General features: G+C 38.8%; 1 protein-coding gene across 1 annotated transcript in view; it reads right to left on the bottom strand.

Annotated features, from left to right (window-relative positions):
• The window catches only part of slc4a11 (solute carrier family 4 member 11), a 142,073-nt gene that overhangs the window by 16,802 nt on the left and 108,124 nt on the right, over positions 1 to 17,147 (bottom strand). The window contains 7 exon segments of the mRNA XM_042500470.1: positions 1,204 to 1,277; positions 2,240 to 2,325; positions 2,327 to 2,373; positions 4,105 to 4,218; positions 5,364 to 5,489; positions 7,933 to 8,017; positions 12,755 to 12,964. Of these exon segments, the coding sequence (XP_042356404.1) occupies positions 1,204 to 1,277; positions 2,240 to 2,325; positions 2,327 to 2,373; positions 4,105 to 4,218; positions 5,364 to 5,489; positions 7,933 to 8,017; positions 12,755 to 12,964 (742 nt within the window).

Genomic DNA, 17,147 nt, shown 5'->3' on the forward strand with positions numbered 1-17,147 from the left:
AAAAACCCAGAAAAACATAGGGAGAAGGCAATAAGCAACTTCACAAGACATGGCCCAAAAATGAGCGGAAAATTAGTAAAAAAGTGAAAAAACAAACAAACACAAAAATACCTTAAAAAGTGTTTAAAATTATATATTATATTTATTTATATATTATATATTTTGTAAAAAAAAAAAAAACTTCTTCTCACTCCCTTTTGGAGTATGAAACCATCCTGTCATCATGGGTTTGACCATTTCTTTTATGTTTTTCAGTGTCTAAAAACAAAATATAATTTTGTTTAAATATATTTTTTTGTCTATTTGCTTGTTTGATATTGTTTCTCTATTTCAATTTTTCCATGTTCTAAATAAATAAAATCAAATAAAAAAAGGACATTTTCCCTAATTTTTGAATTACTTTGCAATAATCCTACCCTCTTTTAAAAAAACTAACATTCAGGTAATTTTCTGTCAAATTTACTAATTTCTTGCTATTTGTGGGACATTCTTTGCCCACATGACTTTGTTGGTCATTGCCTTTTCCCCACATATTTTAGAAAGAAATCAAATCAAAGCAAACAAATCAGTTTCAATCAGGGTTTAAAGGGTCAGATAGCTTGTGAAGGGCCTCTGAATGCAGCACAAAAAAAACAAAAAAGAAAAAAAAGATATCAATACAGATTTCAAAGGGTTAATCAATTATTTGGTTGTCTTGGTTGTCAGAGATTTTTTTTTGTCTTTTATGGTCTATTTTCAGGGATTTAACTACCCAGCACCACATTAAGATTCTAAGATATATTGCGTTCTTCATTAAGCACAAGATTTTCAGATATTCTCCTGAGTGACACTTTTCATCTGCAGGAGGACAATAAAAAAAAAAAACTATGCCAGTTTTTAATTAAATGGACCAAATGATCAGTTGAGGAGATCAGTCAAGAAATGATTCTTCAGTCGAGGACAGCCGTGCTCATTAGTGAGCCGCACACTTAAATTATCACTTAAACAGTGTATATGTAGATTATTTGGGGGATTTGAAGTTTCCTCGTCATAGTGAAAGAGGCTGTTTAAAAATCAGGACCGCCGGTGGATGTGACAGCAGGTAGGATGTTTTTATTGTTTCTGAGCTGCAAAGCCAAAATACCAGTCAAAAAAACGTAATGTGAGAGAGCGAAAACAGACGAACAAGCAAAAGAGACGTCTGTCACATGACTGGGAACTTACTTTTGACTGTGCCTTTCACTGCATCGACCACAAACGCTATGGAAATGAAGAGAGCGATGACCTCCTCTGTCGACCTGAAGAGACACAGAAAACATGACCGAAGTGACAATCAAGCTCGACCTGCAGGCAGATATATAAATATATGCCTGAAACCAAATGCAATATTATCAAAGAGACTTCAAGATGTCTTGTATTTTGTCTTTTAATTTGTTTTTTTAGTTTGTTGATACAACTTTAAATTTTATTTAAATACACTTTAAATTGGATCTTTTTATTCTGTCTTGATCCTGCTTATTATTATTATCATTTTTTATTATTATTCTGTGTTTACTGCCTTTATTTTATCACTGTATGTTTCTAACATGTTTCTGCCTCTAATCTCCTGTTTAATTCTGCCTTTTTTGGCCATTATTGACTAATTGCATCTACTTTGCTTTGTCAGAGCACTTAAACTACTACAAAATGACTTGGTACTATATAAATATGAAAAAATGAATAATAGCAAACATAATAATAATAAATATTATCATCATCATCATTTCCACGTGGAAATCTCTGATCTCTAACAGACCAAAAATGAGTGCACTGGTTTAACCTGTAAAAAAAGTTATGAATAAAAATAAAACATCAGTAAAGCGAAGGAAACGGCAGGCTATATTTAGAACCTGATTGGCTATATTTGGTCCATTTTCTCAGTGAGCTGAGTTGAGGGAGGGCAGAGTGTTCGAGTAAATAATATCTGATGTTTTGGCTAAAGGGACTCTGAAAAGAAAGAGAAGAACAGATGTGAAACTCTGGATGTGTGGGAGCTCGGAGGGAAGCTGTCAAACAGAAGGCGTTCTTTTGTTTTACAGAACAGACTTTTCTGTTGAGTGTCAGTGATCTCTGCTGCAGACGCTGACGTGACCACCCAATTTAAAACCACGACAGAGAAGGAAGCACACCGACAGAAACACTATCAAAAATACAATCGCTATTGCGCGTTTCATTTAAGTGAAATAAAAAGGAGTTAAAATCAAAAGTGCATGAGAAAAACCTTTTGAAGAGCTTCATGAGCAGGCTGACGTTGAAGATGCCTCCCAGGATGAGGAAGAGGCAGTTCCACAAACCGATGCAGGCGTTAGAAAGCCGGGAAGTCCAGGTTGTAGTCGTCACAGATTCCACGGATCACTGCACACAAACACACACAGAAACATGAGCACAGATCATAAAACAAAGCAAATACGACGTCAGAAGCCAAAGAACTACATCAGAGATGAACACAAATGTAAAAAAAAAAACAAAAAACAAAAGAAAAAAAAAGACAGAAAAGTTTTAGTTTTGCTGAAATGCTGCAGGTTTTCAGCCCACATAGATACTTTACTGAGCATCTGAATGTGAATTTTGGCATCTGGAGAAACTATAAAACTCGATGAGACACAGTATACATCGGTAAGGTTGCAGCCAATGTCACATTCCTTCATAAATAACATTAAACTTTGCCGCTGGACTTGATTCTCTCATTAGCATCAACATTTTTTATGTACCACGATGATGAAGGAGCTAATTTATTTTTCTAGAATCTTAATTTCTTTTTTTTTTGGGGGGGGGGGGGGGGGTGGGGGGGCATTTTGTCTTTATTTTTTTTGAAAATATATAATGATCCCTCCCAGCTAATTTTTTTATTAGATTGTTTCCTTGTTACCTTTTAATTATTTTTGCAGTTTACATGACATTACATGCCAAGTTGCTCATTATGTTTTTCCATGTTTTGAAAAAATTTTTTCTCAGGTTTCGGAGTTTTAAATGCTAGTAAAAAGCATCTGAATGCAAAAAAAAAAAAGATCTTGGTGTTAAAGGGTTGATCCATAAAATAAAAGAAAACGAGGTTAGTGGGACACAGGACACAGGTTTTCTTTTTGTTCTGTAAATACAGATGCTTTAAAATAAGAGAAAAGACTGTTTTTTGTTACTGCTGTGAGGGAAAACCTGAGGACAGATTTCTACATCAGCTATGGCAGACACTGACTTTACACACACACACACACACACACACACACACACACACACACACACACAGATGCACAAAGCATTTCATTCAGACATGAAAAGGACAAAGGAATTGTGATGGGTTTGTTAAAACCATAACAATTTAGTTGTAATCTCGAGCAGATTTGTGCACAGATGAGTTACAACTTTACAAACAAGCCATTGTTCTGCTCCGACAGGCTGCTGGAAATGCACTATAATTATCCCCATGAGAATGTGCTTAGCACAATTCTAACCCATTTACTTCAAAGATCATCGCACCACAAACTCGACAAACAGCCCCGGTATTAAAACTACATCTTGGCATTCGGGGCTGCTGCTTTTCCTCATCGCCGCCCGATTCCGCAGCTTCCAGCCGTCAACATCGCTTAAAATCCGACCAGCAAAACACTGCTGTTGGGGAAAAAACCATAGAACAGTTTACGTGCTGTTGTCTCTAACAACTGAATATAAAGTTTACATGTTCGTGTGTGCGATGAGCGAGTTTCCTGACCCGTAGGCCCCTGGAACCAACCGTTATGTAACATCGGAGAGGGAAAAAATGATTTCCCTTATTCCTGAAAAACATTTTTGGAGATGTGTGCTTCTTTTGCTCAACTGCACCAGGAACACTCATTAGGGGCATATGTGTGAACAAACAGCTAAATCACCCGCACGGGTGTTTTCTGGTGAAAAAAGGGGAGCACGCGAGGACGTCAGAGTTTGGAGCCGCTGCTCTACACGGTCGGGTGCCTCCTTCTCTTGATTTTTGATGTAATCTTCTTAGTACTCCAAAACCCCGCAGCCTCCCTTTCAAACCGTCCGTCGGCAGAAACTGTGAAAAGATAAGTGTGTTTTGGCGGAGTCGAGCTGACTGAGAGAGGGGAAGCCTACCGCTGATGAAGATGGCGAGGGGAGCCGTGGTCAGAGGGATGACGAGAGGAGAGCCGGCGAACAGCGAGTAGATGACCCCGCCGATGCTTTGGCCGATGATGGTCTTCCGAACATCTGGACAGAGAGGACACACACGGAGGAAACTCAGGAGGAAATACTGATACTGCGCTAATTAATGTGCACCAATGTCTGCTAAGCAACACAAGCTGAAGAATATTTACATTTTTAATTATTTTTTCAGACTGGGAATGTTAATATGATGCAAAAGCACTTTTATTTTACAGCCATTTTAAAGCTCCACAAATATAAAAGCAGCTAAAGACATTCAGCGGTGAAATGTAAGTGTGAGTACATCTTAAAAAAGAGGGGAGGGTTATAAGATAATTATCTTAAAACAGTGAAAAAATCCCAGAAAAGTATATGTACAATATATTTTTTTTTTTATTAAATTCATTTTACAGAAAAAAACAAAAAAAGAATATTATAGAATATTAAAAGAATATTATATATAATATTAAGTTTTTATTTATTATTATTCATTTGTTATGGTCTTTTTTCTTATTTAATTACTTGTCACTTTTTGTAAACATTTTTTGTTTTGCTTATTTTTGGGCCATGTCTTGTTTTTGAATGAAAACTTGAATGAAAAAAACTTTCACAATAGCTGAGAAAGATTATTAGATATTCTCATAAAATGAGGTACAAATGTCCAGAAAACTGTATATATATATATATATAATATATATATATATATATATATATAAAATATATATATATATATCTAAAATTCTCTAAATTATATTTAAAAATACAGAACAACGATTTATTTATTCATTCATTCATTTATTTATTCACCCCCCACCCCCCTTTTTTTTCCTCATAGTGTTTTTTTTTTTCTCCCACATTTTTTGGTACTTTTCTTGTTTAGTTGCTCGTTGCCCTCCCATTTTTAACTTTTTTTTTTTTTTTTTTAAATGAAGCCAATTTGCTTTGAATACTTGTTCCATCACACTAACTCTGACAATTTACCAGCAAAATTTCTTTTCCGCATCTTTTAGCTTTCAGTTTTAAGGCAGGGACTAAAAACTGAAAGTGATATATATGATTATAAGCTGTGCACAAAGTAAAGAACAGCAGCTCTTTGATTTCTACTTTATGAACCTAGAGTTGAAATTATCAGGTTAAACGAGGATTTCTGTGAATAAATTCACAGTCTGTGAAAAGTGTTGACACGTCTCCATTCACACACGTTCTCGTACCTATCTCGCCACGTGTGCTCTCGTCATTGAGGGAGCCGAAAGCGATGGCGGGGAGGAGGATGGCGATGTAAAGGAAGATGGCTGTGGTCATGTACTTCAGCAGGGTTTTATTACTGCCGACTATACCTGAGGGGAGACAAACACAAACACATGAGTCATATTCACCTCGTGATGGAGCGGATGAGGCTCAACACTTTAACTTCAAAACGATAAAAAACATCAACAGAGTTAAGTTCCATAATATGGAAAATCCAGCACGTACGGTAAAACTGTCCCGCGAAGGCTCACACTACGTACTGCCCTTTTTAAAGTCATTTGCTTCAATTTTGAGCCATCCATCATTTCGTAAGCGCAGTTATCGCTCGTACCCAAATGATGGATAACTCATTTTGGAATAAAACACTTTAATTGGGCTCTAATGCGATCACAATGATTTTGGTCCTGTGACCTTCATCAGATGATTATTATCTGGTGACACTCACAAGACAGAAACATGTTGATTTTGTTACAGCCAGTTATGAATGTATTTTGGATATCTTGAAATGAGACTGAAAGAGAGCAGCTGAGATGCTCGAAAACTCTCCTCAAATCTAATTTGCTCTACTTTACTCAGTCTTTTTTTTCTATTCAAGGTCAACTGAGACATTTCATCTAATTTAATTAGGCGTTTCAAATCACTTCAAAACAAACAAGTTGAATTAACATCTTGCAGTTGTATGCCTCCACAAACCTCTCGAGTTGCACTTACAGTTTACAGACGCGTCTATAAAGACACGATGCTTCACACACGGCAGCAAAAAAGATCCCAACAACCAGCACAGTTTCAAGACGGACACTCAAATTAATATCACCGATTTAGTGACCAAATGTCTCACGGTCTGAGTTATGAAGCTGAGTAACGGTAAGAAATGTGTAGTTTTATTAGAACATTATCATGTCACAGTGAAGCTGACTTTTGCCCTTTCGTATATAAAATATCATCACATAATAATCAGCATGTGAATGCATATGTTTTGGCCAAAAATATGCTTTGTGAGGTCACACTGACCTTGAGCTTTGACCACCAAATTCTGATCACTTCGTTCCTGAGTCCAAGCGGATGTTTGTGCCAAATGTAAAGAAATGTGCTCAAGGCATTTAGACATTGTGTTCACAAGAATGCAATGGATGGGGTCACATAGTGACCTTGATCTATGAGCACCAACAGTGATTCAACGTGGAAGTTTGTGCCAAACTTAAAGAAATTCCCTAAAGGAATTGTTGAAATATCACGTTTATGAGAATGACATGGCTCCAAGGTCATACTGACTTTGACCTTAGGCCAACAAATTCCTATCAGTTCAAGCTTGAGTCCAAGTGGATGTTTAAGCCAAATTTGAGGAACCTGCCTCAAGCCCCTTTTCAGATATTGCTTTCATAAGAATTAGATGAATGCAAGATCACAGAGACCTTGACCTTTGACTACCAAACTATGATCACTTCATTTTTGAGTCCAAGTGGATGTTTGTAGCAAATTGGAAGATATTTTCTCAAGATCTTGAGATATTACATTCACAAGAATGAGACTTGTGAGGTGGCAGTGACCTTCACCTTTGACCTTTGACCACCAAAATCTAATCAGTTCATCCCCAATTTCAAGTGAATGTTTACGCCAAATTTTAAAAAATTAGACGGATGTAAAGTCACATTGACCTTAACCTTTGACTACAAAAATCCAATTAATTCATGTTTGTGTCCAAATAAATGTTTCCACCAAGTCAGAAAAATTCTCTCAAGATGTTCTTGATATGTCATGTTTACAAGAATGAGATAAAGTCACATTGACCTATGACCATTAAAATCTGATCAGTATATTGTTCATGAGCTAGCGCGTTTATGAGAATGAGTCGATTGAAATGTTATGCAGTCCCTGACATATGACCACCAAAAATCTTATCATTCTCTTATGGTGCTCCTGAGATATTGCGATCACAAGAATAGGCCCGACCAGGTCACAGTGACCTTGACCTTTGCCCTATAAACACCAAAATCTAATCAGTTCATCAGTCAGTTTAGGTGAACGTTTGTGCCAAATTTGACGAAACTGCATGCACGGGTAGACAGACAACCTGAAAATCCGTCCGGTCGCAGCTATCGTCAGTGTGGAGGCATAATAAAAACATTGAGATGTTTTTATTTTCCTCTTTTGAAAAATAACAAATTCTAAAGGTCAAGCAGCATGTGAGCGTTTGTTTGACTGATGACAGAAACCTTTTCACACATTAGCTGATAAAGAGAATGATTTGATGAGTCAATAAAAACACCAGTCTGCTCAGACTGAAATAGAAACGTACGGGGGAAACGTCCTCGTCTGAAATTACAATAATATTGGCCGTACGGGAACATATGGGAGCAGTAAGACATTTGAGACCGTGATTTTAGTGGGAGACAACCCTCAATGTGACACAGATGGAGCACAGATGTATCCGAGGCAAAGGGTGACAGACAAATGAGGAGCTGCCAGAGGCACCCCGGTGTGGCATAATAAGGGAGATGATTCACTTTCACCACAAGTCCAGGTCCGGCTTACCATCTGTGAAGTCAGAGGGGTAGAAAGGCAGGCGGCGGCACAGGTCCTCGTAAATCCCCCGGCCGGCTTTAAAGAAATCTTTACACTGCGGACAGAAGGGAGAAGGTTAGACACACAGCCAACCATCAGCAGCAGGTTGCAGGTGGCGGCATGCCAGAGTGCGCCATCTATAGGCAAAGAAAAAATAACTGCTGCAAATTTGACAATTAGGCCACCTGCAACCCCTGAGTGCTACAACTGAAGATTTTTCACCTTTTTTAGATGCTGTTTGTGTGTGTTTGAGAGTCTATTTGAGAAAACGGGGTGGGATGCTGCGCAAAAAGAAAAACAAAGAGAATCAGGAATGTAGGCTGACTAATCTCAGTCTGTGGTGCTGAATATTTGAATTGTTATGTCAACATAATGTTAAAAAGATGTTGAACACCTCCCTCACCCCCACACCCCCCTCAGTAGAGGAATATGAAAACACCTCTGTAGTGATAAACTTTACATAGATACGAATCAGTTAGACATTTGGGGCTGTGAGGAAAACTACAGTTGTTGGTGGTGCAATTTTTAAAACTGCATCAACACCATCAACATGTCTAAATATACAAATCCAACCTGTAGGTGTTATAACTTTCTTTGCCTATAGGTGGCGCTCTGTAGTCAACACTGGCTGCACAGCTCCCCCACGTGGAGAAACCACAACCAGCTAAACATAAAGGGAGTTTATGAGTGAATTACCAGTAACATTTCCCTCATTGATGTCTAATGTTCACATTTACATTTTGCTCTGAGGCGTTTTGCTAATTTATTATGGTGACCTCCAAAAAAACTGCAACAGCACAAAAAGCCTGCGGCTGTGTCCAACTCATAAACTCCCCTCCATCCTGCGCGCCGCTGTGGACAATGACACATTATGTTTTAAAAATGACCCGTTTGATGATTCAGCTGAGACACTGGTGACTCCACGGGGGGCTTTCTGAAAGCTGATCTGAATCATCAAATTTAACGAGATAGTCCTGGAAAAGCCTCGATTGCGTAACACAAAACAAAGTAAGCAGATCAGCGGGACTGCATTTACATGTACATTTAATAAAGACCCCCGTGTCCCCAAAATGAACACGGATGACAGAGAGATGACGGCAACAGCGAGGGAAGAAGATTTAGTGTATTTTTAGAGACGTCAAGAGGAAGACGGCAGAGAAGGAGCCACGTGATTCACAAGAAGGGATTCTGCAAAAGATTTAAGGTTACAAAAGAGTAAATGTGCAGTCCTGACTGAGCTTATGAAGCAAATTATCCAATTACCAAATGTTTCATTTTCTTGTTGAACATAGCATTACGCAATTAAACAGAATGGCTGTGGAGGGTGTGTGAGTGAGTCCGAAAAGCCTCTAGGAAAAACATCCCTGCTTCATTTGTCATCTTTAAAACTTCTGATGCTTTTTTGGCAGAACAAAGCAATTCGCCTCAATGTAAACAACTCCAAAACGAACAACAGCACCACCAATTCTTCCTTCCTCCCCCGAGCGTTTGCAAGTTAGTTTTATGAAGCCACACTCGCTTGTTCAACAACGATTGTTCATCCATTAAATCCCTATACATCATGGAATCATTTATTATTACAGGGGAGCCCGTGTGTGTGTGTTTTCTGTGTGTTGGTGCGGGGCCTGATCGGCCGCTTTTGGCTCAGGTTCGATAAACAAGAGTCTCAGAGAGGAATTACCGTCCACCTGTTTGCCATGCGTTCTGAGCGGTCAATAGAGAGAGGCGACAGGAGGGAAAAACAGAACCAGAAACACCGCCCTGGAGTTGCGTGCCTCCGTGCACCAGTAAAGTTTCTTACAGTTTACATCCATGTCTCTGAAAACACGCTTCACACACACGTCTTCCCCCCCGGCAGCGCAGACGATCCCTACAGTCAGCACAGTTTGAAGGGGGACACTCAAGATTAGTGCCACCAGTTCAGTATCTGACCAAACGTCTCCCCTTTTTCCTGAGTTATGACGGTGAGTGATGATCAGAAACCTTCAGAAAACTTCATCACTACATCCTTTTAGACATTTGTGTGAAGTTCTGTCATAATTAGTGTAAGAATTCTTGCCAAAAACATGTTTTTTGAGGTCACAATGACCTCTGAAAATCTAGTCAGTTCATTTATTGAGTCCAAGTAAACATTTGTGCTAAATTTGAAAAACATCAAATTGTTCTTGAGATATAAAGTTTAAGAGAATGAAATAGCTGCAAGGTCACGTTGACCTTGACCTTCAACCTTTGGCCAACAAATTCTAACCAGTTCACACCTGAGTCCAAGTGGATGTTTGTGTCAAATCTGAGGAACCTCCATTTTGAGATATTGCTTTCACATGAATTAGATGAATGCAACGTCACAGCGACCTTGACCTTTGACCACCAAATTCTAATCAACACATTGTTGAGTCGAAGTGGATGTTTGTGCCAAATTGGAAGAAATTTGCTCAAGGTCTTCTTGATATATCATGTTCACAAGATAGAGACTTACAAGGTCACAGTGAGCTTCATCTTTGACCTTTGACCACTAAATTATAATTGCTTTACTGTACAGTCCAAGTAAGCGTTTATGCCAAATAAAAAAAATAAAATGAAATTATCTCAAGGTGTTCTAGAAATAGTGCATTCACAAGAATAAGAAAGACCAGGTCGAAATGACCTTCACCTATAACTATGAACACCCAAATCTAATCAGTTCATCCTTGAGTTCAAGTGATTCATCTTTGACCTTTGACCACCAAATTATAATCGGTTTATTGTTGAGTCTAAGTAAATATTTTTGTCAAATTATAAAAAAATCCTCAAGGTCTTGAGACACAAAGTAAAACTGACCTTTGACCTAAGACCACCAAAATATAGCCAGATCATCATTGAGTCTGAGTGGATGTTTGTGCCAAATTTGAACAAATTCCCTTGAAGTGTTCATGAGATATCGCGTTCACAAGAAAAACACAGATGCAAGGTCACCATGACCTTGACCTATGGCCACCACAATCTAACCAGTTCATTCTTGAGTCAAAGTTGGTGCCAAATTAAAAAAAATCCCTGATTAGGTGTTCTTGAGATACGTCAGTTACAAGAATGACACAGACAAGGTCACTGTCACCTTGACCTTGGACCACCAAAATCTAACCAGTTCATCCCTGAGTCAATGTAGACGTTTGTGTCAAATTTGAAAAAAAATCCCCTCAAGGCTTTTTTGAGATATTGCATAAAAACACAACAACAATTTGACCTAATTTTTTAAACTACAGTAAAGTGTGTGCTCCTGCAGGTGCTCCTGCAGTAATTTAGTTTGTGAAGAAGGTGGTCTCTCTCCGCTTCCTCTCTTATTTCCTCTTGATTTCACCTGCTCTCTTCCTCCCCATCCACCATCCCTTCTTTTCTCCATCTGTCTCTCCATATATCCCTCTTTCACTGAGTGGCACTGAGCCTTTCAAGCCCTGGGATAAACACCTAACAAAATCCTCCACTATAAAAAAAAAAAAAAAAAACACAAGGGGAAATGTCTGGGAGCCCTGGCCTGTCAACGGCAACATTAGGAAGAGATGTTGGTCTGTGGCAATGAGCAGAGCTCCTCTGGAGTGTGTGTGTGTGTGTGTGTGTGTGCGTGCGTGCACATGCACATGTAGCTAAGGGGTGGGGAGTTCTGACAGGACTGTGAGAGATGTAAGGTCATTTGCCCACTGAGGAGGCCTGGCAGGAGCTGATGCTGATTGATTAGGGGGAGAGAAAAGATGGAGGAGTCAGGCTGGCCGAGCACGGAGGAGAAGAGGAGGAGGAGGTGGTGGTGGGGGGGCTGGAAATGGAGGAGGAAATGGAGGCTGAGAAAAAAAGGTTGAAATGTATAAAATGAATGTGCATAGTTTCATTTCTCTACAGCATGGAGACTCAGCTTGCTTTGCTTGGGGGCCACTTTTGCAAAAATGACAGGAAAACAGGGGCCGGCCACAGCAGCCCCATACATGTTGTTAGGATTTTAGGACATTTCTCAGATTTTAGGACATTTCTCAGATTTTAGGACATTTCTAGGGTTTTAGGATGTTTCTAGAAGTTTAGGCAAGTTTCTTTGATTTTAGCACCTTTCTAGGATTTTAGGACGTTTCCTGGAATTTAGGACATTTCAGTGATTTTAAGACATCTCTAGGATTTTAGTTCATTAGGATTTTAGGAGATTTCTAGTATTGCAGGACGTTTCTAGGATTTAAGACTTTCCATGAATTTTAAGACATTTCTAGGATTTCTGGATGTTTCTCAGATTTTGGAACATTTCTAGGATTTTAGGCAGTTCCTTGGATTTTAGCAAGTTTCTAAGATTTTAGGACATGACTTTAGGACATTTGGGGGATTTAGGATGTTTCTAGGATTTTTATTTATTTATTTCAGGATGTCTCTGGGATTTTATGACATTGATTTATGAGGGTGGATTTTAGGCCATTCCTATGATTTTAAACCATTTCTATGATTTATGACATCCTTCAAATTTTAGGATTTTTTTGGGGGGGGGGGGGGTGTAATTTAAGTGTCACTTGTGTAAATGAATGTGCAAAGTGTCATTTCTTTAATGTGCTCTGTAAAGAAATTAAATGAGGGAAAGTAGAAGACAGAGAAGGGAGATAAAAGGAGCAGCTCTCTGAAAATACCTCAAGTCTGAGGAAAATTAACGAGTGCTAACTAATCATAAGCCTCATCTCTGGGCGCTGGGAATGACTCATAATGCCATCACATGCTGCTTCAGAGTGTGTGAAACTGTGCCGACTCTGACAGGTTGCTCACACTGGATATACACATAAACGCTGCTGCCCACCTTGAGGGGCTTGTGACTGCGGGGGTCTGTCTCCTCCTTCCCCAGAGCGATGGGGTTCTGGTTGGTTGCCGTCAGCTGGTGCCTCTGGAACACCAGCGCCTCCTTGAACTCCTCCTGCGTCTTCGTCTCCAGCAGCTTCTGCCTGAAGGAGATGTCGGAGAAGAGGGTGGCAAACGTCCTGCCCAGCTCCATCGCTGTCTTGGTGCTTTTCTGTGGGAGAGAATGAATGCAGTGAAGCAAATAGCTTATAAGCATGTGTTTCTAGGATTTATCATCTGATAAATATGGCAAACTTGTGAGTAACAGTTCCTTTTAACACATTGAGACATCAAAACATCATAATTACAGCTAAACAACAAATTCAAAGATAAATTCAAAAAATAAACCAATTAAAAAAAAGAAATAAAATCTCCTGAAATTAGAAAAATAAGAAAAAAACAGCAGGACATTACTAGAAAAAAAAAGAAGTGCTACAATTTCAAAAATAAATAAATATATATGTAAATATACATATTTATTTCTATGACCTTATTTTAAATATATAATTATAATAATCCTAAATATCTTTTTTTCTGTTTTTATACTTTCCCAATGTATTAAAAATTCTCTAATTACTCTCTCTCTCTCTCTCTCTTTTTTTTTTTTACAGATACTTTTCAGGTCATTCTCCTGTTACTTTTAACAATTTTTTTTGGAATTTGCAGAACATTTTATACCAAGTTGCCGATTGCCTTTGCTCTGTGTTTTTGAAAGAAATAAATTTACTCACATTTCAAAGGTTTAAATGCTTGAGAAATGTGTCTAAAGGCAGTGCAAGAAAGCTAATTTCAATCCAGGTTTCAAAGGCTTAATACATATGACCTCTTTCATAATTATTACATTCATTGTTCATACAGAGACGTTGATTACCATAGCTTAATTTAATGCAAATTAAATGTGTAAACAAGAAAAAATCCCCCCAAAAAACAACTTAAAACTGAAGTTCTTTAGCAAGGTTGGGTGATATCATATATTGTAAAGATTTTTCGACATGGCAAAATCTGAATTTATTTATTTTTAAATCAATGTGATATTAAATATGCTTGATTATTATTCATAATAATGGTCAGTTTATATATGAATTTCCTCACAGACTTGATTCCAGGTAAATGTTTGATGTCATAATGTTGTCATATAAAAACAATCATGTCTAAAAAATAAACTGAATGTCTTTCACTTGCAAAACAGCCTTTACAAAATGCACCAAAACCTCATGCTCTGCTGTCAAATCCAGTGCTGGGGGATATAAATCTGGTCTGCATATTAAACACTGCTGCTTCAAAGGTGGCAGGTTTGGAGCTGTTTTGGTAGGCTTTTGTTCATAATCCCACATCTGTTACAAATAATGCTGTCACAAGTCACAGAGTGATGGTAATAATGTCCTGGGAGGCTCGGAGACAGTGTGCCAGGGAAGCCTTGTGAGCCAGGTGGTGATGATACCAACATAGCTGGGCTCAGTGCGCACAGCAGCAGCTGCAGCAAACAGAATATTTAAAGCCTTTAAGCTTTTTCACAGTGGTAACTGAATTTTAACCAGAGCTGAGAGAATGCATGTTGAATAATCTGAAGGCTCTGTCTGCACAAAGGACCTTCAGTCAGACTATGGATTTGAGAAACAGCCTTAAAAACAGCTCGGTGAGACGGTGTGCTTTGAGCTAAATGCTGATTCCAGCATGTTAATGTGAACTAAGTGACAACGTATGGGCCTCAACAACGAAGCCAAAAATTGCAGTTCCTCTAAAGGCCACTAGAGGCTGGCGTTCCCTGTAGACCCTCATATTAACTTTTTTTTTTTCCATAAATGTTTTATTATGTTTTTTTTTTTTTTCAAAGTGAAACAATTTTCAATTATACTCGTAATTACAAAGTAGTTCAGTATCACATGTTTTGTACAAATATATAGACCCTCATATTAACTTTACAGCAAAAAAAACATGGGCACAGCCTGGTACAAAAAAATGTTTCAGTCTTTGTAGCTGTTTTCCACATTCATGACAACTGTATGGGCAGTTCATTTTAATATAGCTGACTGTCTAAATGTTATTAAACCCTAATGTTAATCAAAATTAACAATTTAATGACATTTAATGTCATCAGTTTTCTTGTGCTGCGTTTAGAACATCTGAAACCTGAGAAAACTGGTGATTCTTTTAAAAAACAAAACAAAAAAGGAAAGGGTGACATGGAAATAATAAAAATGAGATAAAAATGTCCAGAAAACAATATTTACAACTCTCTGAATCATATATATACAATCATGTTACGGAGTGACTGTGCAGCACTTTGGTCAACTTTGTTTTTTAAATGTTCTGAATAAAGTGATTGGAGGATTGGATTGGAAGCCTGTTTTTAATTAAGATTATCACAATTGACCATAGCTGTAAATGCACCGTACTAACCAAGCTAGCAGCTAGCATTGGGGTTAGCTTCACCCTCTTTGTATACGGATACTTCTGGCTCCAAAAAAACAAGATGACAAAGGCCAAAATATCAAACTTGAGGCTTCAAAACAGGTGTCCACAAACCACCGTGGCTACATTCATTAGTTTATACAGTCCATGATGTGGACAAATAAATATTTTGACCTGGTTATTGCGCAAAATGAAAAGTAAAGAGACCGTCAAGGTTTTTACAGTTTCATGGCAATCCATCAAATAGCTGTCAAGGCTTTTCATTCAAAGCTGCAAATGTGAAGCTCGTGGTGACACTAGAGGAAAAGTCGGGGGATCAAAAAAGTCCTTTGGATCCACTGGGAGTGATGAGTGTGTGTATATCTTTGAGTTCAGTTGATGTTGAGACAATCCACTGGATAAGTGAAAGATTTGACCTGCTGGAGGCCCTCGAGGATCAACATATTCAGTGAGATTCATCCTCTCGGTTTGAAGTTCACAAGTCTGATTAACCAGACCGACTGGGAACATGTGGGTGTAGAAAGTGAGTACACTTGAGTACACAGCAAGCAACACTCTACCATCGACATCAAAGACTGAGGGCAGCTCGTCTAACTTGCAAAAGAGCCGGAGGAGTTCTTTTTTTGAGGGCAACAGCACACGCACGTGTTGATGGGCGCTCTCAGGTATGTGTTTAACCGAGTGAATGAGAAACAGAGCATTTTTTGAAGAAAGGTCGTGTCTGTTCAGCACATTCACGCTGGGTAAAGGAAAAGCCACAAATGCTGTAAAGCTCCTTAAATGGTGGGTGATGGAAATGATCCACCCAAACACACGCTAGATTACATACATTTGCCAACCAAAGGAATTCCTATTATCATTATCATCGTGCCCCTTCAAAGATTTCTTCTCGCAGAACCAGTCACCATCAAGGATAATTGAGGCATAATAGTGCTTTATGTTTACTTGGGGCTTAGATTAATGTCTCTGAGAATGCCATTAGTGGTTGTGATTGCTGCCTGCAGGACTGGCAAGAAGGGCGCTTGGAAGCATTGGGGAAAGAGGCATGAATACAAACGAGGGTTCATGGGAAAAAAATAAAGATAGAAACCAAACAAACAAACTCACAGAAAGCACTATGCAGTTAGCTGAGGTATTGCTGATTGCCAGGGTCACTCCAACCCCCTGGTGGTTCCACAGCTTGATGGTGGGTTGGTGAAAATAGTGCGCTTGTGGGGATGCCACACTGAAAGCAGCCCCCCCCCCCTTTTTTTTTTTAGCACAGTGGGGGTCGAGGATTGGAGCTTTCCATCGGGAGTAGGACAACAATCAGAGCCATCTGAAGACGGCAAAGTGAAGTGTGTCTTTGCATGTTTGAGTGTTTAAAGCTCAGCACAAAGCAGTGAGGGTTGAGTGGTTTGATGGGAAGTAGAAAGGGTCCATGTTTTGATGGGAGAGAAGGGTATTACAGGATATGTGGCACTCTCCATCGGCTGCAGCGAGCTCTTCAGAGCTGAGGAAAGCGGCAATCCTGCACACAACAGTGACCCGAAAGTTCAGCCAAAAGGACACTCGAGCCCACATAAAACACTGTGAGCACCTTGGATTGGATTCAGTTCAAGAGACATTTGGCAGCTTAGAAGCTATATTGGTAACATTTCTGATGTTTTACTGTATTAAAATATATATAAATAAAAAGACATATCAAAATGTAAAAAGCAAGACAAACTTGATAGTTCAGTCAGGACCACTTTAGTCAAAGAAAACTTTCTATTTGAAATATGATACTTAAGCAGTATTGCTCTGTTTTGGGCCCTGTCTACTTTTCCACACGCCCACATGGAAAGGTTAAGGCAGAGAGGGCAAACCTCTCTGCCCTTCCACATGCTAAGTAGAAAGCAAAAGGCAGAGAAAGAGAGCATACCTCTCTACCCTTTATGCACATGCAAGGAAAGCCTGTGTAA

The sequence above is a fragment of the Plectropomus leopardus genome, chromosome 14 (assembly GCF_008729295.1).
Source record: "Plectropomus leopardus isolate mb chromosome 14, YSFRI_Pleo_2.0, whole genome shotgun sequence".
Classification (NCBI taxonomy): Eukaryota; Metazoa; Chordata; class Actinopteri; order Perciformes; family Serranidae; genus Plectropomus; species Plectropomus leopardus.